The 22752-nt window shown below is 42.9% G+C and overlaps 1 protein-coding gene and 1 long non-coding RNA gene across 10 annotated transcripts in view; one reads left to right on the top strand and one right to left on the bottom strand.

Moving 5' to 3' along the window:
- Nucleotides 1-978: 978 nt before the first annotated feature.
- ALG13 (ALG13 UDP-N-acetylglucosaminyltransferase subunit) lies at nt 979-9718 on the bottom strand. 2 transcript variants are annotated; one of them, XM_083596169.1, is made up of 4 exons: nt 9501-9718; nt 6644-6806; nt 5422-5560; nt 979-1216 (listed from the first exon to the last, which is right to left on the bottom strand). In XM_083596169.1, the coding sequence occupies exons 1-4, from the start codon at nt 9579-9581 to the stop codon at nt 1108-1110; spliced, it is 492 nt and encodes a 163-aa protein (XP_083452295.1). In that variant the 5' UTR covers nt 9582-9718; the 3' UTR covers nt 979-1107. The 2 variants fall into 2 exon arrangements, with proteins under 2 accessions (XP_083452295.1, XP_083452296.1); XM_083596170.1 differs by lacking the exon at nt 9501-9718 and adding an exon at nt 9283-9327.
- Nucleotides 9719-9804: 86 nt separating this feature from the next.
- Nucleotides 9805-22752, top strand: part of LOC310754347 — a 47950-nt gene continuing 35002 nt past the window's right edge. For all 8 annotated transcript variants that reach the window (XR_014543727.1, XR_014543728.1, XR_014543729.1 and 5 more), the window contains exon 1: nt 9805-10072. This is a non-coding gene — a long non-coding RNA (uncharacterized lncRNA). The remainder of the gene's footprint in view (nt 10073-22752) is intronic.

Below are 22752 nucleotides of genomic sequence, written 5' to 3'. Positions count from 1 at the left end.
CACTCTTAGCCATAAAACTGAGCAGTTACATAAGAGGGTTAGCCCAAAGTACAGTATGCAACCGCAGCTGGAAGCAGGGGTTACGCATGAAATTATGCTAACCTCATCTGTCATGTTAAAAGCTCAGCAGATGCTGGCACTTAGCACTTCTTTCGCAGACAACCACTCGCAACTTGTGGACATTGGAATGCAGTGCTAGCCCTTAGGGTGAAGGGCAGGTAAGAGGTCAAAATCAAATAATGTTAAAGTCAGGGCAATGGCTCTGAGAGCTCTACAGGTGAATAATGCATGAATAAGGCTCATGCCTACTGCTAATATATTTAACAGAAACAGTTTTCATAAGACATCTTACTAATCTTTATTGAGCTTCCACTTCAGGTACTTATAGAGGCTTAATGCTGATGTACAGGTAACTTGCAACTTACACTTACTTAACGTATGTGCTCACAGCTTTAAGCACATTGCCAAAAAATAATAATAGTAAATTAAAAATGATGCAGAAATGGCACACAGAGTGAAAAAATGAAAGCCAGCAGCCTTCACTGAGTGTGTTTGGGTGAAGAGGCAGATGGAGAGGGTGCGGAGGAGGCCATGGAGACAAGTAATTTTTTTAATGGTTTTTAAGGGGTGTTCTGGCTTTATGTGATTTTGCTTATGCGCACGATAGCCAGGAATATAATCCCTGGCATGTTAAGTTGCAAGTTACCTGTACGTTATAACCTCCGTTATCAAATCCTATTCCCCCAAGCATTTTCTTATCCAAATGGATACTGCCTGCTAAATGGTTTATGGCAAAATAACCTCAAGCAAACTCAACACTGAAACATAATCAAAAGTCTAAACCTGAATCACATTGTGCCCTATTTGAAATAGGGCTGAGCAAAGAAGTGCGTGTTTAGAGGTGGGCAGGAGGGGGGATTTTTGCTACTGCTTGCTTCCTGGACCACTAAGGCCATGTCAAAGCTACAAGTCAGTGAATTGGTTTTCTTTTGCTGCAAAGCAGTCCATATTTTAATTTCATTTGCCACTGCAAGCACACATGTATGTTGAAATTATATATACAGGAGTAGTTTCAAATGTGTGAGCTTCCTTTTACAGCTGATTTATTCAAATGCCAATTACTTTGTCCAAGAATGCAGCAAATTTTTCTGGCTGTCCAGGAGGAAAAGGCTTCAGGGTTGAAAAGTCTGATGTTTGAAGTGTCTTCAGAAGGGTCCTATAGAAAAATAACCCCAAAAAAACACCCCACACGCAAAAATTACGATTTTGGAAGAGGTAGTTCATTCAGTTCTTTTACCCTTATAAATAGCCCTGCAAGATACAACAGATTACATTATAGTGACTTGCCCAAGATTACCTGATGAGCTTCCTGGTTGAGCAAATATTTACTGTATAAGACTCACCTTTTCCCTCCTAAAAAGTAAGAGGAAATGTGTGTGCATCTTATGGAGCAAATGCAGGCTGCGCAGCTATCACAGAAGCCAGAACAGCAAGAGGAATTGCTGCTTTCACTGCGCAGCGGTCCCTCTTGCTGTTCTGGCTTCTGAGATGCGGATTTTTTTTTTCTTGTTTTCCTCCTCAAAAAACTAGGTGCGTCTTGTGGTCTGGTGCGTCTTACAGAGTGAAAAATACGGTAATCCCTACACCCAGACTAGATCCACTACACCATGCTGGACCCCATGATCAATTTCACAAGCTTTCCATGAGCTGGATTTGCACATTACAGGAGATGTGCAGCTACCATTTTAAATAAATAAATAAATAAATAAATAAATAGTAGTCCTGCTTCCCTTCTTCCTAGTAACATCCAGTAACACAAAATGTGAGGTGCCACTCCAGTAAGCTGCAGGTTTTCCTGCCTCTGAGTGCCACTTCACTGGCTGCTCCTTGAGGTCAGGGAAACTCACAGTGGCAATGATTCTGTATCATATATTTTGCACTGCTAGTCCTAGGTGGAAGAATGAAATGTGGAGGCTGCTTTCTTCAGTGGTAGTTCTGAATCTACTATAACATTTCAGAAGAACACAGAGCAGAAAAAAACGTTTTGCTTGCTTGTTTGGCTGCTTTGGGTTTTTTTCCCTAGAGAGAGGACAAGGAAACTGAGCAAGGAAACTTATTTATTGAAGGGATGTCTTCCAACTGCTGCTCTTTCTCACATATCCCCCTAAATACACACCCAGGTGTTAGGTTCAGCAGAGGAGGCCATCTTGGTAGTTCCTCTGCCTTCAGAAGCTTGGGTGGTAGTGGCCTGGGAGAGGGCATTCTCTGAGGCAGCCCCTAAGCTGCAGAACACCCTCCCCACAAAGGTGCTTCTGGTATCTTCGTTATACAGCTTCCAAGTGTGAAAGTCAAGCTCAGGAGGCTGAGGTGACCCTCATGAAATCTCAGCTTCTAAGTCCTGTTTCAGTGTTTCATGGATTTCCTTACATTTATACCCCCAGCTTTCTTCCATTATGAAATCTAAAGCAGCTTACATTGATTGGTTCTCAGGCGGTCTTCCATCCAGGCATTGACTGGAAGCAGGCCTGCTGAAGTTCTGCAAGGTAGGTGGGGGCTTATGTACCTTCAGAGGGCTAACCAAGAAGGGCTAACCAAGAAGAGGGCTAACCAAGAAGGGGCTAACCAAGAAGTCTCAGAGTGAGTACCCAGCTCCTGCACAACAGGAACTGTATGAACATGCTTCCTACAACATCCCCTCCTTGGAGTCCTCCTCGTCTAGGTCAATGGAGTCATGACACCACCTGGACTCTGCTTCCAAATTTAACAAAGAAGGGATCTCTGTAAGGATCAATGTTTATTCCTTGAAGCTGGGGCTCTGGCTTTAGCTAGAGAATGCAAAAAGTGCTGTATCTTAATGGCAGGACAAGGACTCCTCGATTGTGAACATTCTTCTTCCTGCCAAAGTCCATTGGTTTGAGACATGCATTGTTGCTTCCTTGCTTCCAGGAAGGTCAACATGGATAGTTTGCAGAAGGGCAACTAAATGGTATCAAGTTCAAGTTTTATTGCGGCAAAAGCCAGTAACACTAAACACCACAAGATCAGACAAAAAGAGATCAACAACAACATCAGAAAGGGAAAAAAAGAAAAGAAAAAAAAAAAAAGATTACACAAGGGAACTTTGCAGTGTGCCATTCAACAGAAGAGATTTACGCTTCCTGATTGCTAAAGTGCAAAATTTGGCCACCTCATATGATATTGAGCTTGAGGAATCTTCCAGAAGGTATTTTCGTAGAATTTCGGGGGAGGATTCCAAATAATGTTGTAGGGGTATAAATTTTGATAGAAGCGGCAAAATAAGTTGAACTCGTTCTTCACTATAAAATTCGCAAAATAGAAGGATGTGTGTGACAGATTCTACCTTATTAGACATACAGGGGCAGAGACGCGCATGCATTGGTACCCGCGTGAATTTGCCGTACAGCACTGCTGAGGGCATTGTCTCAAAGCGGGCTCTAGAGAAAGCCCATCTATAAGCTTCGTTAGTGATGTTAGTTAAGTAAGGGGCAGCTGCAAAATTAGGCCAAGCTTTTAAGCATCTATACGTCTCCGGGAGTAGGGCGACTTCTTGTTGTAATTCGACATCGTAAAGTCTCTGAGTGACAATTGCTTTTGCCTTGTTCGGAGTTTCAGTAAAAAGATTTTCAGGGTTTAGGCCAATTTGTTTGATCTTATTAGTTATTTGCATAAGCCAAGGAGGATAGGGAGCTGCGGCCAGGAAGCAAGGTAACAGTCCCTTAGGATTGTAATGGATTTTCAGCCAGAGGGATATTGCTTGCTCCCAGACTTTTAATTCCACTCTGGGCAGTCCTGCCTCTTGCCTTAAGACTGCATTAGGTGTACACTTTGGGGTAGCAAATAATGATCTTAAGAATTTTGATTGTACTGTTTCAAGGGTCTTAAGGTTGGCAGAAGGGCTAATTTGAGAGCCATACAGGAGTTGGGCTAGAGATTTTGCCTGAAAAACTTTTAGGGCCATCGGGAGGAAGCCAGCTCCTTTCCTTCTGAATAATCTAAGGATGGCATTTGCACTTCTTCCTGCTGATATAGCTGATGTGGTCAGGTGTGTTGACAGTTTGGCATTATAAGAGAAAGTAATGCCTAAGTATTGGAAGGTCTTAGTCTGTTCAATGGCGTTTCCCTTTACGCTCCAATTGTCTTTCCTGAAGGAGCGGTTAAAATGTACAATTTTGGTTTTGGCAAAGTTAATTGTTAACAGTTCAATGTTACATTGGTCACTAAACTTTCCTAAGGCACGTTTCAGGCCCACTTTGGTTTGAGAGAGAAGAACAGCATCATCCGCATACATTAAAACTGGTACTTTTCTGCCATTAGAGAACACGGGGGGGTGGGTTTCGATTTCACGGCAACATGTGACCAGGGAGTTAACATAGATGTTAAATAAAAATGGGGCTAATAGGCAGCCTTGTCTAACTCCCCTTTGGACTGGGATTTCTCTAGAGAGTCTGCCGTCCTGTGCGAGTCTTATCTGGAGGGTATTGTTCTCATGAAGCTTAATCATCAGAAGTAATAACCTTCTGTTAATACCCATATTGGCCAATTTGGCCCAGAGCCTACCCCTGGATACAGAATCAAATGCTGCCTTTAGGTCCACAAAGGCCGCATACAATGACTTTTTCCAATGTTTCACATACTTATAGACAAAATAATCTAACACTAAGCAGTGATCTATGGTAGAACGTCCAGATGTAAACCCTGCTTGTTCAATTTCTAGCAAGTCATTATGATCTAACCATTCACATAATTTTAAACATAGATGTTTTGTATAAAGTTTACAGATCACATTCAGAAGACTAATTGGTCTATAATTAGCTGGGTCAGAGGGGTTGCCCTTTTTAAATATAGGAACAATTATAGCCAGTCCCCAATCTTTAGGGATTTCAGTTGTCTTATCTATATATGAAAATAGATTTGCAAGAACCGGGGCCCACCAGTTTATTTGCGCTTTCAGAAGTTCAGCGACAATGAAATCACTTCCTGGGGCTTTGCCAGATTTCATTTGTAGAATTAACGAAGTGATCTCAGTTTCAGATGTTGGGGGCCATGGTGTATCGTTATCTAAAGAGATGTTAAGCAGCGCGGAAGGACGATGTTCCCTAAACAGCACTTTATAGTGCTCTTCCCATAAGTTACTAAATGGTATTGAAGAAGAGCCATGCCTGCAAGTTAGGGGGAATGAGATGCACATTGCTTTAAACAGCCTCTGCATCAGGTAACTCAAGAGCCAGTAAATAGGGTGATTAAGATCTGCAGCACTAAATTGATTCAACAGTTTTTGTAACTTTGTGTTGTGAACTGCCCTGAGACTTATGGCTGTAGTACGGAATACAAATTTAATAATAAAGTAAGTAAGTTTGCAGGAAAGCTTGCAACCAAAACAGTGTTAAAGAAGATCAATACCTGCAAGTGCAGTAAAAGAGGTGGCCGTCCCTGCACAGCTGCCTTGCCAGTTCTAACTGGTGATTGTCCATAAGCTTGTCATTTACAACTACCAGTAGTGGCTTCCCTGCTTCCAATACTTCCAAGCAGCTACCAGCACCTGTAGTAGGAAAACAGCAATGAAGAATAACTAAATTACCCACCCTTCACCCTAAGATCCCAGGGAAGGTGACAACAATCAAAGCACAATGCTAAAAACAGTTTACAACAACTTACAATCAGCAAAACAAGTGTTAAATCTCAAGTGTCAAAAGCCAGGGCAAAGAGGTGTGTCTTCAGCAGCAACATTCAATTTCACTTAGCAGTGAACAAGAATTCATGCCATGGACCACCAGGGCTAGAAATGCCTATCCAGCAACATCTACCTTTTGAGGGCTTTTGTTCCTCTGAAGACTGCCGTTGTCAAACATCCATACTCCCATTAATTTGATGTATTTAACATTACACTGAGGGGCATAAAACACATATTAAGGAAGCAATCCTGTGTTTGGTGGAAGGGTGGCTAAGAGCCCGTAAGATGCTGCAGACCTCCCTCTCTCCAGACAAAAGGCCCCTCAGAAGAGCACTGGGCCAGATCTGGGGAGGCCTTTGATTCACCAAATTAAAAGCCCCATGTTATCCTGACACAACATCAGAAAGGATGTGAAACTATGCCAGCCTTGGAACCCTCACTAATGTGGTGGAGTGGATATAGCACAGTTGGTTTAACATCCCATATGTGGTGGGATATGTAAACATCTGCAGCCATTGTGGAAAAGTTTTCATGGAAATAAGCAATACAAGTGACTCCCCTTTTATGCAGGGATTACGTTCTGGGCCCACACGTGCATATGCAAAATTGAGTAAAATGTAGAGCACCCAGGAGAGTTCTCCTTGCTCAGGAGAAAACGCACCTCAGATGCCTCTGAGGAGGGTCTCCTTGCAAGCCAGAGGCTTGTTGAGGGTGCTTGGCTGACATGCAGGGCGGTACATTATAGACTGCTCTGTTTATAAACAGAATATTAAACTATCAAAATTAGGTCATGCAAGGGAAGACAAGTGATTTACACTACCTTTTCACATAAGGGAAACACTTCTCTCCTGAAACCTCACTGGCATTAGCCAAACAGAGTGAGCCATTTGGTTGAACTTAAATCTGTGTTGATGCCAATCAAGACTTTTCTCATTGAAACAGAAGTTTTACCTGCATGACTTATGACTAGATCGGCTGTTTGCACATCTTCAGAGAGTGAGTTCTTGAACCTGAACACTTCCAGGGTAAATGTAGGTGTGCTGGTTGAAACAGGGCAAACTGTGCCCCTGCCAACCTGAAGGACAAGTCTGCTGTAGCCAAGATCCTGTAAAACCTGTAGAGGGAAAGGAAATTACAATCAGGCTTGGTACTGACTTAAGTTAAATGCAAGAATAGCACATCAGATCACATCAGTGTGAGCTAATTTGCCCCTCCAAGTACATAAAGCCCAGCCAGAAGCAAAAATATATAGGAGCATTTGGCAACTTATCATGGTGCTTATATCATCTTGGTGAGGGACAGTCTTTATGTTTAAACAGTAAAATGAAATTAGTGTACATCACGCATGATAAAACTGTCATTTGCATTAACCTTAATTAGGTACTTAATGCAATCTTGTATCTGTAACCCACATATTCAATATCATTTTCTGTGGATTACCGTATTTTTCTTTTTTTTATAATATATTTATTAAGGTTTAGGAATTTATATAAAACAGAAAAAACAGAACAATAAAAAACAAAAACAATAAAAATACATACAATCCAAACAGAACACATACAAAACAAGTATAATTTCCATCCCTTATATTCATAAAACTTACTTTCCCGACCTCCTCATACCTCCCCTTTCTGTATTCCATTCTCTAATTAAGTCAATTCAGCAAATCCTTCCCCTAATTTCTATATAATTTTTAGCCTTTCTTTTCTTAATCATATAATCATTACAGCTTTTAACCCCTTAATTTCTGAATCAACATCGTTCTAGCCTTCAATAATTTTACAATGTTTCTTAAGATAGTCCTTAAATTTCTTCCAATCTTCTTCCGCCGTCTCTTTTTCCTGGTCTCGAATTCTGCCGGTCATTTCTGCCAGTCCCATGGATTACCGTATTTTTCGCCCTATAGTACGCACTCTTCCCCCTCCAAAAATGAAGGGGAAATGTGTGTGCTTCCTATGGGACAAATGCAGGCTTTCACTGAAGCCTGGAGAGCAAGAGGGGTCAGTGCGCACCGACCCCTCTCGCTCTCCAGGCTTCAGGAAGCTATCCGCAAGCCTTGGGAGCCCGGCAGGAGTTCCTGGACCCGTTCTGGGGACTGGGGTTGGGGGAAGCTCGGGCTTCCCCTACCCCCAGCCCGGCAAGCTCCGGGAGTGATGGCGAGGTTGAACGCAACCTCGCCGTTGCTCCTGGACCCATTCTGGGGGCTGGGGTTGGGGGAAGCTCGGGCTTCCCCCGCCCCCAGCCCCGCAAGCTCTGGGAGCGATGGCGAGGTTGCGCAACGGACCCCCAGCCCCGAGGCTAAAAACGAAGCCAGGACAGCGAGCGGGATCCATCCCGCTCGCTGTCCTGGCTTCTTTGCTCTTTGGGACTCAGGGGAGAAATTTTTTTTCTTCTTTATTTCCCCCCCCCCCCAAAAAAAAATAAGTGCGCCCTATGGGCCGGTGCACCCTATAGGGCAAAAAATACAGTAGTTACTGCTTGCCTTGGACACTTTGTATTGCAAGCAGGATAGCTATGCAGGACTGGGACAATTTGTGTGCAAAAGTGCAAGTTTCCCCATAATCCCACTACATTCTTAACGGTGGAGATTTTGCTGTAAGATTGTACTGGTCTCTTACTAATCCTATGCAGAATTAAATTCCCTTAAGCCCATTTATTCCAATAGGCTTTGGTGCATTCATCCCTGCATAGATGGGAGGCTGCTGCTCGACCAGGCAGATTCATATTTAAATCAAGGGCCACACAAGCACACACAGGGTGATAATACACTTCTGATATTCCACCTGTATCTGTTAACTCCCATTAAAACAGAAATGGAAGACCTGTGGCTGCCCAGATGTTGGACTGCAGCTCCCATCAGCAGGCCCATGAAGGAGAGGAGGCAGCCAGGTACACTTGCCCTGGGGCTCAGAGGGCTAAGTCACCCACAGAGGCCCACCAGGGATTTTGGAGTTTATTCTAAGACTCCTGTCCTGTGCCTCAGACAAGCTCTGCACAGGCTTGCCCATCAGCCCCAGCCAGAATGGTGTATGCCTGAGAATGATGGAAGCTGAAGCCCCCAGGGAAATCTGGAGGGTCACAGGATCCCCAGCCCTGCATTAAAACAATAAGAGTGCTTATTTCTGGTGATAAACGTGACATGGAATGCACCACTGAGGTACATTTCACCAGCACTACCACCCCCAAAAAGTACAATGGGAACTGTTAAGGGTGCTCAGAGTTGCTAGAAGACCCCACTCCCATGTTCCCCCTCATGGACCTCCAATTTTTAGAGCGGTTTACCCCTAAATAATAATACCCCTACCCAGGAAAGTCTAGCTCTGTGAGGGGAATAGTGTGTACGTGTGTCTCCCAATAACACTCGGCGCCCTTAACCAAAGTGCTGCTTCCAAGACGTTTTGCGGGAAGAAGATATGCCTGCTTATAATGTGAATGCACAGTGCAGTCACCTCCATGGATCACTGTGGAATTTACTTCTGAGTAACCCAAGCTAGAGGACGGGCAGGAATCATCCTGCACCTTTGTCTTTCTTCACCTATCACGTTCGCCCCCACCCCCAATATCCTTCCATGCAAAGTGCGGAGCAATACTGGGGTTCCTTTTCTTATTGGAAGCAACATTCCAGACAGGGACTCAGAAAAAAAGCAAGACTCGCAGAACTCCTAGAAGACGCCGGATGTGACGCCACGCCGGCTACACGCGCCGTTTCCGCCCGTCCATCGCTCGCCTCCGGCGGTTGCCTAGCGACGGCGGCCAAAGTCGGGAGAAGCGGGAAAAGAGAGGGGGCAAGAAGGTGGAAGAGCCTCGCCTGCAGAGCCTCCGGAGCCGTCACGGCGGCGATGAGGTCGTCGAAGCTGGTCGTGCCCACGGTGACAAAGGCGGATTTCATGGCCGGCGGAGAGGCGTCGTGACCATAGGGAAGGAAGGCTAGAGCGGAGGTCACGTAACGTCTTGGATGCGAAAAACCTCCCCACGCACCAGAAAGCCGGCGCCCTTCTGAAACGAGCAGTATCTATGGTAACCCCAGTATGCTTTGCGAGGGGGGCTGAGCATGGAAAAGTCGTCCAGAGATAGGAAAGTGTAGAGAAACGCATCTTCTTGTTTCAGTGGGTAAATTCAAGATCGTTTACCATTTTTTTAGACGCAGGTTGGCGGAGACAAAAGACGGTGGTAGGTAGCGGTTAGAGTTCCTGACTAGGAATCTTAGAGGTGAAGGGTTGGAATCCACTCGGCCAGGAAATTTATTGGATGACCTTCGACGCCACTCACTGTTTCTCTTAGCTTTACCTACCTCACAAGGTTGCTGTGAGGATAACAATGAAGAGTGGGTAGAGCCATTTGGAGCTCCTTGGAGAAAAAAGAATTGGCCAGGTTTGACAGGTGAGCAGGGCTGACCATCTCTTTGGCAATCGCTCATAGCTGAGTAAGATTGTCTTCCATGAACACGGCTTTAACAGTGAGTCCGTAAGAGACTGTGGAGACTAATTCTGATCCACACGTTCTTCCACAGTGGGGACATTGGTTTCTGGGCGGGAGTTGATCATGGTTGCCAAACGTGTCTTCCACTTAGCACATTTCTCCCTTGCGTCCTGAGTTTGAGCGTCCATGACACCTTTGGTCAAGACTGTTCTCCAACTGGAGCGCTCGCAGGCCAGTGTTTCCCAGTTGTTGGTGTTAATACTACATTTTGTTAGATTTGCCCTGAGAGAGGCTTTAAACCTCTTTCGTTGACCACCAGCATTACCCTTCCATTTTTAAGTTCGGAATAGAGTACAGTGGTACCTCAGATTAAGAACTTAATTTGTTCTGGAGGTCCGTTCTTAACCTGAAACCATTCTTAACCTGAAGCACCACTTTAGCTAATGGGGCCTCCCGCTGCCGCCGCTGCGCGATTTTTGTTCTCATCCTGAAGCAAAGTTCTTAACCCGAGGTACTATTTCTGGGTTAGCGGAGTCTGTAACTTGAAGCGTCTGCAACCTAAAGCGTCCGTAACCCAGGTACCACTGTAGTTGCTTTCGAAGACGATAATCAGGCATCCGCACAACATGACCAGTCCAACAAAGTTGATGTTGAAGAATCATTGCTTCAGCACTGGTGATCTTTGCTTCTTCCAGTACACTGGTTTTAGTTTACCTATCTTCCCAAGTGATGTGTAAAATTTTTCGGAGACACCGTTGATGGAACCTTTCGAGGAGTTGGAGATGGCGTTTATAAGCGGTCCATGTTTCACAAGCATAAAGTAAGGTTGGTAGTGCAATAGCTTTGTATACAAGCATTTTGGTTTCCCTGCGAATGTCATTTGGGAGAAAGCCGCACTCGCAGAGCTGAGGCAATGCTGGATTTCGGCATCAGTGTTGGCCCTTGTGGAAAGATAACTGCCCTGGTAGGAGAATTGATTGACACTTTCCAATGTTACACCACTGAGTTGGATTTGTGGAGCTGCAGAGGGGTTGTTTTTGTGCTTGTTGGTACAGCACTTTGGTTTTTTTGGATGTTGAGCGATAGGCCAAGCTTTTCGTAAGCTTCTGCAAAGATATTTAGGATGGCTTGGAGGCCATCCTCTGAGCATGCACACACTACGTTGTCATTATCATACTGAAGCTCTATGACAGAAGTTATGGTAACCTTACTCTTTGCTTTCAGCCTATTCAGATTAAAGAGCTTTCTATCTGTTTGATATATGATTTTTACTCCGGTGGGAAGTTTCTCTTTGACAAAGTGTAGGATCATGGCAATGAAAATAATAAATAGAGTGGGGGCGATAACACAACTCTGTTTAACACCTGATCCCACTGTGAATGGTTCACTTTGAGAGCCATTGTTATCTGTGATTGCTGCTGTCATAATATCATGGAGGAGCTGAATGTTGTTCACAAATTTATCTGAGCAGCCAATTTTCAGAAGGACAGTCCACGGGGCATTACAATTTACAGTGTCGAAAAGCCTTAGTCAGATCAATAAATGCCATATACAGTGGTACCTCGGGTTACAGACGCTCAAGGTTACAGACGCTTTGGGTTACAAACTCCGCTAACCAGGAAGTGGTTGCTCCAGGTTAAGAACTTTGCCCCCGGATAAGAACGGAAATCGCACGCCAGCAGTAGCAGGAGGCCCCATTAGGGAAAGCACACCTCAGGTTAAGAACCGTTTCAGGTTAAGATTGGACCTCTGGAATGAATTAAGTTCTTAACCCGAGGTATCACTGTACAGGGGTTAGTTTTGCTCTCTGCATTTTTCTTGAAGATGTTGAGTGGTGAAAATCATGTCCACTGTCCCCCTAGAAGGTCAAAAACCATTTAGGGATTAGGAAGGGTAGCCTCGGATATTGTTAGAAGACGGTTTGCTAAGATCCTTTCAAGAATTTTGCTGGCTGCATCTAATAAAGAGATGCCTCAATAGTTTCCGCAATCCATTCTATCACATTTTAAAAATAGATTGATAATTTTGGCATCCCTAAAGGCTGCTGGGATCTCTTCTCTTTCCCAGATTTTTTCAATGAGCTTGTGAAGTTGTTGTGTAAGTTCAGTTCCATCCACTTTGAAGACTTCACCAGGTATCCCATCAGGTCCGCTGGCTTTGTTGTTTTTCATTTGGTTAATAGCTGTACACAATTCTCCCAGATTTGGAGATACTGCAAGCTCATCTCTACTTTGTTTTTGTGGAATTTGTGAGAGGACCTTAACAGCTATGGGGGAGTTGCAGTTAAAGAAATGCTGGTAGTGTTCTTTCCAGCACAGTGTAATAGCTTCTTTATCTTTTAGAAGTGTGGTACCATCTGTTGAGTGTAGGGGGCATATGCCATGAATTATTGGCCCATAGATGGTCTTTGTGGCTTTAAAGAAACTTGGTGCATCATGAGTGTCGGCTAAGTGCCAGATTTCTTGAGGGTTTTTTTTTATCAACCAGGTGTTCTTTAGTTCTCTGGTTCTTCTTTGAACCTCAGCCTTAGCGTTGGCATAGGTTTTTTAATTAGTGGCACAATTTCTTTCTTCCTTTTCTTGTCAGTAATGCGTTAAATCTCACTGTCATTTTCATCAAGCCGGTGCTGGTGTTTCTTGGTTTGGTATCCAATAGTTTGTTCACAGGCTGCAATAATGGATGTTTTTAGCTTGGTCCAGTGTTCCTTGATGCTATCAGGGAACTCCAAAAGCAGATGGTCCTTAAGAGTCATTTGGAAGCAATCCAGTCACCTATCAGGCACCTGACATCACATTTTCCTGACATTTCATTTTCCTTGCCTCTGTGGTTTGAAATTGAACACTGGACAAAGGAACAGCACTTTGCAACACCAACCATCATGGCTGCTGTTGCAAAGCCACCACGCTAACAGCATAACACAGTAAATAAAAATCAAAAGTCAATGGCTTTTGAAAGTTGTGGAGATATATATATATATATACTTTCTCCCCTTTTAAAAACAAATGTGCAGCTGCAAACAGCTAATCGGTTATGATAAATTAAAGATCTCTGGACAGAAAGTACATAATTTTATCCATCCACTAGATGACAGTATTTGTACACAAGGATAAATCCAAAACCAGCAGAGGTACGGTAATGTTACATGGACCAACTGAAACATCACAAAATAAATATGTAAAAATATAAACAAGTAAACCTTTACTTCAGAATAATTATTATTCAGTCTAAATGTTGTTGTTTTAAGATAGATTTGTGGGGTGGGGTAAGAATCTGAATGAAAAGTTCAGACTGCAGACTTAATAGAAGAAGTAATGTTCACACTGAAGCTGGTCTAAACACCCAGTGGCAGAATAAAGTAAACACATTTTTTTCAGTCCTCCCTGATGTTAATTACAGTCATACCTCGGGTTGAAGTAGCTTCAGGTTAAGTATTTTCGGGTTGCGCTCCATGGCGACCCAGAAGTAACGGAGCGCGTTACTTCCAGGTTTTGCCGCATGCGCAGATGCTAAAAATGACGGCATGCACAGAAATGGCGAATCGCGACCCGCGCAGATGCGCAGTCGCAGGTTACGCTATACTCAGGATGCGAACGGGGCTCCGGAACGGATCCTGTTCGCATCCAGATGTACTACTGTACTCCCTGCAGCTAGAAAACTAGTACCACAGGGAAAGGGTTGAGTTAGAATCCTCCTTTCTCTCCAGATATGCTAGTTTTCTATTTCCAAGTAATTTGAGTGGGCGGGAGGGAGATATCATAAGCAGCATACCCCAATTGTAGCCTTAAGTAGTATCATTACCACTATTTCCAGTGTTTGAGTTGTGAGCGCATTTGCTTAGCCAAGCACAAGTGCACAAGTGGGATTTAGTAGCAGGCTTGGAGGAACCTCCAAGTTTGCAGAAGTACAGAAAACCTTAAAGAAAATCAAGTGAGTCGGATGAGAACTGAGCATGCTCGCAGGTCACAGGGTGCTGGCTGACTGTTGAGGGGCTGGGGGCTGGAATGGAGTGTTCTGTGGGAGGATATGATGGCTGGCTGGCTGAAACAGTGAAGAAACCCAGGACTTATCCCTGTTGCAACATTTGGCCGTAGGCAGGGCTGGCTCACCCATGAGGCAAGTTGAGTCAACTGCCTCAGGCAGCAAGATCCATAGGGGTGGCAGATTCATTTTTAAATATGTGGACTGAATCAAATTCCTTCCCTATTCCTATCCAGTAGGTGTGCATTGCTGAACTGATCATCACAGTCTTAATACACCAAGTGCATGAAAAATTATTTGTTCCTCTCTGTTCATTTGCCCTGCCACTGCCTCCTTATAGCTTAGGTAAGGAGGATTGATTTTCAGTGCTGGTGTTCAGGCTGCAAATGTGTGCAAAAGTTACTTCAGCTCTTGTCATCATACTCTGAAGGGATTGTTCTTGTTGCAGTGCATCCTTTTAAAACTGGAATGAAAAGTGACAGTTCTTGATTCAGATAGAAGCAAATTGCCCTCTGTTAAGGTTTAGAGCTTGATGCAGTTAGTTATGGGTTTTTTTAAAAAAGCAAGTCTCATATGTGCATTTTGGGTTCTGAATTGGCAGCTATGAAGAAAATGTTATTCCACAGAACAGCAACTGCTCATGTAGCAGAGCAAAGTTAGCCTAAGACAAAGTGACAATCAGTGCCTTTCTCCCTTGACCAGATTGTGAAGCCCACAGTGACCCTATTATCTGTCCAACATACATTGGGGTATGCAGTCTTATATGTAAACTCACTTGTATTTTGGGCTGTCTTGGAGTGGCCATAGCTCAGTGGTAGAGAACATGCTTTGCATGCAGAAGGTCCCAGATTTGATTCCCCACAATGTTAGCTGGAGTTGGGAATGCCCTCCATCTGAAACCCTGGAAAGTTGCTGCCAGTCAGTGTTGACAACACTGAACATAGACTAATGTTCTGACTTGTTATAAGATAACTTCCTGTGGTCCTGTGTCCCATCACGTATCTCAAAGAGCAAGTCTAAGCCTGGGTAAAGCCTGTAGAGGTGTAGCCCAAGCATGGCTGACCTGTGGCCCTCCAGGCAATTTTGGACTCCAATTCCCATCAGCCCCAGCCAGCATGACCCATAGCTAGAGATCTGCACGAAGGTGGTTCAATCCCTGGCATCTCCAGGGAGGGCTGGGAATGTCCCCTGTCTAAAACCCTGGAGTGCCACTGCCAGTCAGTTTAGACATCACTGAGTTAGATGGATCAATGGTCCGACTCATCACAATACAAGGTACCTTCTTATCTTCCTTGGGGCGTGTGGGGGTGCTATCTGTATGTTGGCTTCTGTATGTAGAAAGAGGAGAGGGCTCAGTCTTGCCCTTCGCCTTGGACATGAAAATGTCTTACCCAGACCTTGCCAAAATGGTGCTTGGGATAACTTTTTAGCAGATTCTCTGAGTATGATTTCTTCCTTTAAAAATGGGAAAGGCCAAAGAAAAAGATCTGTCTGACTTCGGGATTAGTAGCGCACAGTGCACCGCTGGGGATATATGTCATGTTCCTTATTGTTTTCTGTTTGTAAACAACTTGCCCCAAGGTGCTAATTAGCTAAAGTGTTACATACCGTGATGTGTGTTTGTTTCCATACACAGACCGTGGTGGTCAAGGTGAGTGAATCCATTTAGTTCATTAACATTCCAGATTCTATGGTGGCTTGTCAACGCTGTTGAGGCGATCTTATTTTGCTGGCGGTTTTGTCCCAGATCAGGAGCTCTGCTCTTTCATCAGAGTTAAGATCCTTAATTCTTCACCATGGTGCTACTTACTGCTGATGTACTAAGCACAGTAAATCAAACTAAATAATGGTGCATTACTTCAGCTTTTGGGAGAAGTACCCTCTCTTCTGTGTCTCTTCCGCATTCATTATCCCATATAAAATTTGCCTTGCATTTCTGTCAAACAGATGCACACCATGCTGCATTCTAAACTGCCTTCTTGTCTGCGCATGGATCCTGTGCAACGTACTTTAAATGTCCTTCAATTGCATGGCTCCCTCCCCATCTTTCCCCTCTTAAACCCCAACACATCTCTGTCTGTGACCCTCTCTTATCCTGCTCCACCAGCCTCAAACACTCCTTTCTCTCTGAACATTAGGTCCAGTTGTGGCCGACTCTGGGGTTGCGGCGCTCATCTCGCTTTATCGGCTGAGGGAGCCGGCGTACAGCTTCCGGGTCATGAGGCCAGCATGATTAAGTCGCTTCTGGCGAACCAGAGCAGCGCACGGAAACGTCATTTACCTTCCCGCCAGAGCGGTACCTATTTATCTACTTGCACTCTGACGTGCTTTTGAACTGCTAGGTTGGCAGGAGCAGAGACCGAGCAATGGGAGCTCACCCCGTCGCGGGGATTTGAACCACTGACCTTCTGATCAGCAAGTCCTAAGCTCTGTGGTTTAACCCACAGCGCCACCCGCGTCCCTACCTTGCAGTAGGTTACATTCACACAATACATTTAAAACACTCTTTTACACTTCAGCTGCCCCCTCCAAGAATCCTGGCAGTTTGGTAAAGGGAACTGCGAATTATTAGGCAACCTCTCACACAGCTACAGTTCCCAGCACCCTTAGCAAACTACAGTTCCCAGGCCTCTCCATTGGCTGTTGAAGTGGCATATGAATGCTTTAGTAGGGGTGTCACCATTGTTGTTATAACCATCTTGTTCCCATATTGTGGAAAGGCAAGGTAAATGTGTTAGAACTGTGCATACTCCAGCACAAGGGTAGCCAACGTGGTGGCCTCCACATGTTCCTGGACCTGGACTACAACTCTCATCAGCCCATAGTTAGCATGCCCAATGGCCTGGGCTTCTGGGAGTTGCATCATGTTGACTACGCCTGCTCCAACAATTGTTTTTAATCCTGCATAAATGTAGCACCATCAATGAGCATTCTGCTTTACATCAAGTGTCAGGCAGATTTCAGGATTGCAGGGTCTGCTTTGAGCAGTGAGCTCCACCAACCAGGCTTGATGCAAAACAGTAGCTGAGGGTGTTAGGGGCATTAGTGCACCCCATGTATTATGCTGTAGAATAACCTTATCCAAGTATTAATCTACATCTGTGTGATGGCAGATTGGAGAGACTAATGCAGAACTAAAAAAAAAACAGCATCAAGGCCTACTCAAAAGCAACCAATTTATACTCCCATTTCATAGGCTAGGAACACTGAGACTATGTAATGATTAAAGAAAGACACCAACAAAGAAACTAACTTGCAATTTTATGAAACAGAAAGTTGTGCCAGCACCCTTAAGCATAAAGTTCCAGTTTAAGGGAAGGCAACAGTGAGGCTCAAAGAATAGAGAGTTTATCTATGAATCCGGCTAGTAAGCTTGCATAGGAGTGTGTCTTAGTTGTTGCTCTTGGACTCAGGGGGAAACTGCTTGTGATCTACTGCAAATTGCCCAGAGATCTTCCAGTAGATTTTGATGTAGCTCCTGCCCTCCCCTACCAAAAAGAAAAATCCCTACCTGAAAGAACTAAGCTGATGCTATATGAGAGAATCTTCCCCTAGTTTGGCCTCTCCCATTAAAGTGGCTGTGATGAAGAGAACCAGGATATTGTCTCTGTGGATTTATCTGGCACAAATGAGCACCAATTACAGTGTTTACTCACCACTGGGGGTTTAAGCCATCATTTTGTCTAATTATGGTGTGAATGGCACACTGAAAAAAGCCATCCTTCTTTAAAGAACAAATCCCCCAGGAAATCCTTAAAACCTTGAATACCAATTATAAAACAGAGAAAATATGTGCCAACCCAGGATCACCTTTGTCCCCAGGTCTATGTGAGCATCACTTGAGCATAAACAAGGGTCCTCCAGATTGGTTCCCCCTCCCCTGTGTATTTTGCAACATGTTATTGATGCAAATAATAGTTTATTAGAGATAGATTTATACTGGATCATCCACACACCATTCTGCTTTATTAGTTGTTCCATGTTGCTTCTCCAAAGCTGTTTCATTATTGCTGTCTGATGGGTCACCATCTATTTATTTATTGAATTTATATCCCTCCCTTCCTCCCCAAGGAGCCCAGGGTGGCAAACAGATACACAATTTAGAAGCAAAGACAAAGTAAAACATTATAAAACTGTCAGATCAGGTCTAAAAATGATTACAATTAAAAACATTGAAAGGGAGTTATCATTAAAAAACATTCTTCCATTCCATGATCTTGCCATTGCCAGGAACAGTATTCCTCAACCTCCAAATGCCTGGGTAACAGGAATATTTCCACATTCCTACTGAACATCAATAATGATGGAGACAAGTGCACCTCACTAGTGAGGGCATATCACAACCGGGAAACCACATCTCAAAAGGCCCTGTCATATAGGTCAGTGGCAATGTACATTTCATTCTGCAGAAAATCTGCCCTGCAATAGAGTACAACCAACAGTTCATAATATATTTATTGAAGTTTTCAAATAAAGCATATATTAGATAAGCACCACTTATCATTGTCCATTTAACATCTCTCAATTGTTACATGGGACTCCCCCACACCTCCCGCATACACTTACATCATTATTAAATTAATTTCAAACAAATTATCATTTAACTCATCTTAATTAATAATCTTAATTTGGTTTGACATATAATTCAGCCTTAAATCTAATTTAATGGTAGACAATTGTCTGCACTGGCATCCAATTCAGCACTCAGCCAAATTACAATATTTTTGTAAATAAATCTTAAATTTCCTCCAGTCTTCTTCCATCCTTTCTTCTCCCTGGTCTCGAATTCTGCCGGTCATCTCGGCTAATTGCATATAGTCCATCAGTTGCATCTGCCATTCTTCCACAGTGGGTAGCTCCTGAGTTTTCCAATTCTTGGCAATTAATATTCTTGCTGCTGTTGTTGCGTACAAAAAGAATGTTCTGTCCTTTTTTAACACACTCTGGCCGACAATACCCAGGAGAAAGGCCTCTGATTTCTTAGTAAAGGTGTATTTAAACACCTTTTTTAATTCATTATATATCTTCTCCCAAAAGGCCTTCACTCTAGGGCAGGTCCACCAGAGGTGAAAAAATGTTCCTTCATTTTCCTTACATTTCCAACATTTGCTATCAGACGAATGGTATATTTTAGCCAGTTTAACAGGGGTCATGTACCATCTATACATCATTTTCATCACATTTTCCTTCAACGCATTACATGCAGTGAAGTTCAGCCCAGAGGTCCACAACCTTTCCCAATCTTCAAACATAATATTATACCCAATATCCTGCGCCCATTTTATCATTGTTGATTTTACCATTTCGTCATGTGTGTTCCATTTCAGCAGCAAGTTATACATTCTTGAAAGTACCTTAGTCTTAGGTTCTAACAGTTCAGTTTCTAACTTTGACTTTTCCACTTGGAATCCTAGCTTTTTGTCATTTTTAAACACTTCTTTAATCTGAGCATAGTGTAACCAGTCTCGCACTTTGTCTCTCATCTTTTCTAAACTCTGCAATTTCCAGTTGTCACCATCCTTTTCTATTATCTCCCAATATTTTGGCCAGTTGGCCTCCATATTGGCTCTTTTCCGAGCCTTAGCCTCCAGGGGTGACAGCCACCTCGGAGTTTTATTCTCCAGTAAGTCTTTATATTTTGTCCAGACATTAAAAACTGATTTTCTGACAATATGGTTCTTGAAGGCCTTATTTATCTTAGCTTTATCATACCATAAATATGCATGCCATCCAAACGCATTATTAAAACCTTCCAAATCCAAGACATCCGTATCTTCAAGAAGTAACCAATCTTTTAACCAGCAGAAAGCTGCAACTTCATAATACAACTTTAAATCTGGCAGGGCAAAGCCCCCTCTTTCTTTCGCATCTGTTAATATTTTAAATTTGATTCTGGGCTTTTTGCCCTGCCAGACAAATTTAGAAATATCTTTCTGCCACTTCCGGAAGCACTCTGTCTTGTCTACAATCTGCAGTGTCTGAAACAAAAATAACATTTTTGGCAATACATTCATCTTGATGGCAGCTATTCGGCCTAACAAAGAAAGTTTTAGTCTTGACCAACTATCCAAGTCTCTCTTAATCTCTGACCAACATTTTTCATAATTATCTTTAAATAAACTCAGATTTTTTGCTGTTATGTTTACCCCTAGGTATTTAACTTTTTTAACCACATTTAGTTCTGTCTCTTTCTGAAGCTGTTCCAACTCAATATCTGTCACGTTTTTCCCCAAAACTTTAGTTTTTTGCTTATTTAACTTAAATCCTGCCACTCGACCAAAGTTTTGAATCAGTTGTAGTACTCTTTTCAAACTAGACTCCGGCTCCTGTAATGTCAGGACTAGGTCATCTGCAAAAGCTTTAAGTTTATATTGTTTCGCTCCGACCTGAATCCCTTCCACCAACCGGTCCCCCCTAATCATATTCAGGAGCACTTCCAGAACCGAAATAAACAGTAATGGGGAAATCGGGCAGCCTTGTCGTGTACCTTTTTCAATTTTAAACTCTTCTGTAACCACATTGTTAACTATCAGTTTAGCCTTTTGTTCTGAATATATTGCCTCAATCCCGTTCTCAAACCCCCGTCCCACTCCCATTTCTTTTAAATTCCCCTTCATAAATTTCCAAGATATGTTGTCAAAGGCTTTCTCCGCGTCTATAAAAATTAAAACTGCTTTAGTGTTTATGTTTGTTTGTAAAAGTTCCAATATGTCTATGATGTTCCTTGTGTTAGTAAACATATGTCTGCCCGGGAGAAAGCCTGCCTGGTCTTTATGGATTATCTCACTTAAAACTTTCTTAAATCTTCGTGCCAAAACATCTGCAAATATTTTGTAATCCACATTTAAAAGGGAGATAGGACGGTAATTCTTGAGTTGTGTCTTTTCAGTTTCTGACTTTGGAATCAATGTGATAAATGCTTCTTTCCACGATTCAGGCGCCTTCTTCCCCTCCATTATTTCATTACTGACCTCCAACAAAGGTTGTATCAAATAATCCTTCAATGTCTTATAGTAGTTAGAGGTCAGTCCATCTGGCCCTGGTGATTTGCCCTGTTTCAGACTCAGGATGGCCTGTTCAATCTCTTGTCGTGTTATTTTGCCATTTAAAATTGTTCTATTTTCTTCTGACAGCTTTGCTAATCCATTTCTCTCCAAAAATTGTGTAATCTCTATTTCATCTTGTGGCCCTTGAGTATATAACTTTTTAAAATACCTCTGGAAGCACTTTCTAATCTCTCCCGGGTTCTGAATGTTCCTTCCTTCAACCTCTAAGTTTGTTACTGTATTTAATCTTTGTCTCCTTTTCAACTGCCAAGCTAGCAGTTTCCCACATTTATTTGCCGATTCAAAAGTTTTTTGTTTCATTGTTTTAATCTTCCATTCTATTTCCTGATTTATCAGCTTGGAATATTGCGCCTGATAAAGTTTAATTTCTCTCAGAATCGGTTGGGACTTCGGGTTAGATCTTAACTTCTTCTCCAACTCTTTGATACTTTCCAGAATTTTATCTTTCTTTTCATTTTGCAGTCTTTTCTTTAAGGAATTCTGTTGAATCAAGAACCCTCTCATCACAGCTTTACTTGCATCCCAGATAGTTCTTTTTTCCACCGTAGTGTTCAAATTAATCTCAAAATAGTCCTTTAAGGTTTTTTGGGCCTTCTTTACAATTCTTTGGTCTCTAAACAGGCCATCATTCATCTTCCATCTAAAGGAGCCGATTGGGATCAATGTCATATCCATTCTCAAGGCGTTATGGTCGGAGCATGTTTTGGGGCAGATTTCCACCTTCCTCACCTTAGGTGCCAGACTTCTAGTTATCCATATTTGGTCGATTCGTGTCCAAGTCAGTTGAGCTTCAGAAAAGAATGTTCCTTCTCTTCCCAGGGGGTTTCTAACTCTCCAGATGTCAACCCAGTCCATATTGTCAGTCATTTCAAAAAAGGTCTTAGGTAGTCTTCCCTCTTTAGTAATGTTCTGGTTCTGTGACTTATCCATATTTGTTGATACGACCCCGTTCATGTCCCCCATCATGATGACGTTGTTGTAATCCAGATAATCCAGCATGGTCTCGTGCAACTTCTTATAAAAATCCGATTTTCCTTCATTTGGAGCATAAATTCCTAATATCAAAATTTTTTCTCCTTGATACTGTACTTCTATTGCGAGGATTCTTCCACTTTCATCTTTAAAGAGAAATTTTGGTGAAAGGCTCTCTTTTGCATAGATCACTACACCTCTCTTTTTAACTGTATCCGATGATATAAATTCTTGACCAAGCCTTTTATTTATTAACACCTTTCTATGGAGCCTAATCACATGTGTTTCTTGTAAGCATATAATGTCCAATTGTTCCTTTTTTAAAATATGAAAAATTTTAGACCTTTTTTCGGGACTGTTACAGCCATTTATGTTCCAGCTCAAAAGCTGCAGAGACATCCTGGATAGGTCTGGTTATTCTTTCTGGGGTGGTACCTTGTTCTCCGGTCCTTGAGGATCCGAGGGGGCGGGCTCCCCTGGAAGTTCTGGCGCTGGCAATCCAAGTCCTTTGTGGAGGTCTTCTCCGTGTGCTCCCAAAAACTTGTCTCTATCTTCCACTGTTTTGATTTTGATCTTTCTCCCTCTGTAGGTAAAGGATAATCCTTGTGGAAACTCCCACCTGAA

The sequence above is a fragment of the Podarcis filfolensis genome (genome assembly GCF_964270895.1).
Source record: "Podarcis filfolensis genome assembly, chromosome: Z".
NCBI classification, from domain to species: domain Eukaryota; kingdom Metazoa; phylum Chordata; class Lepidosauria; order Squamata; family Lacertidae; genus Podarcis; species Podarcis filfolensis.
This window is presented reverse-complemented; position numbering and strand designations above follow the sequence as displayed.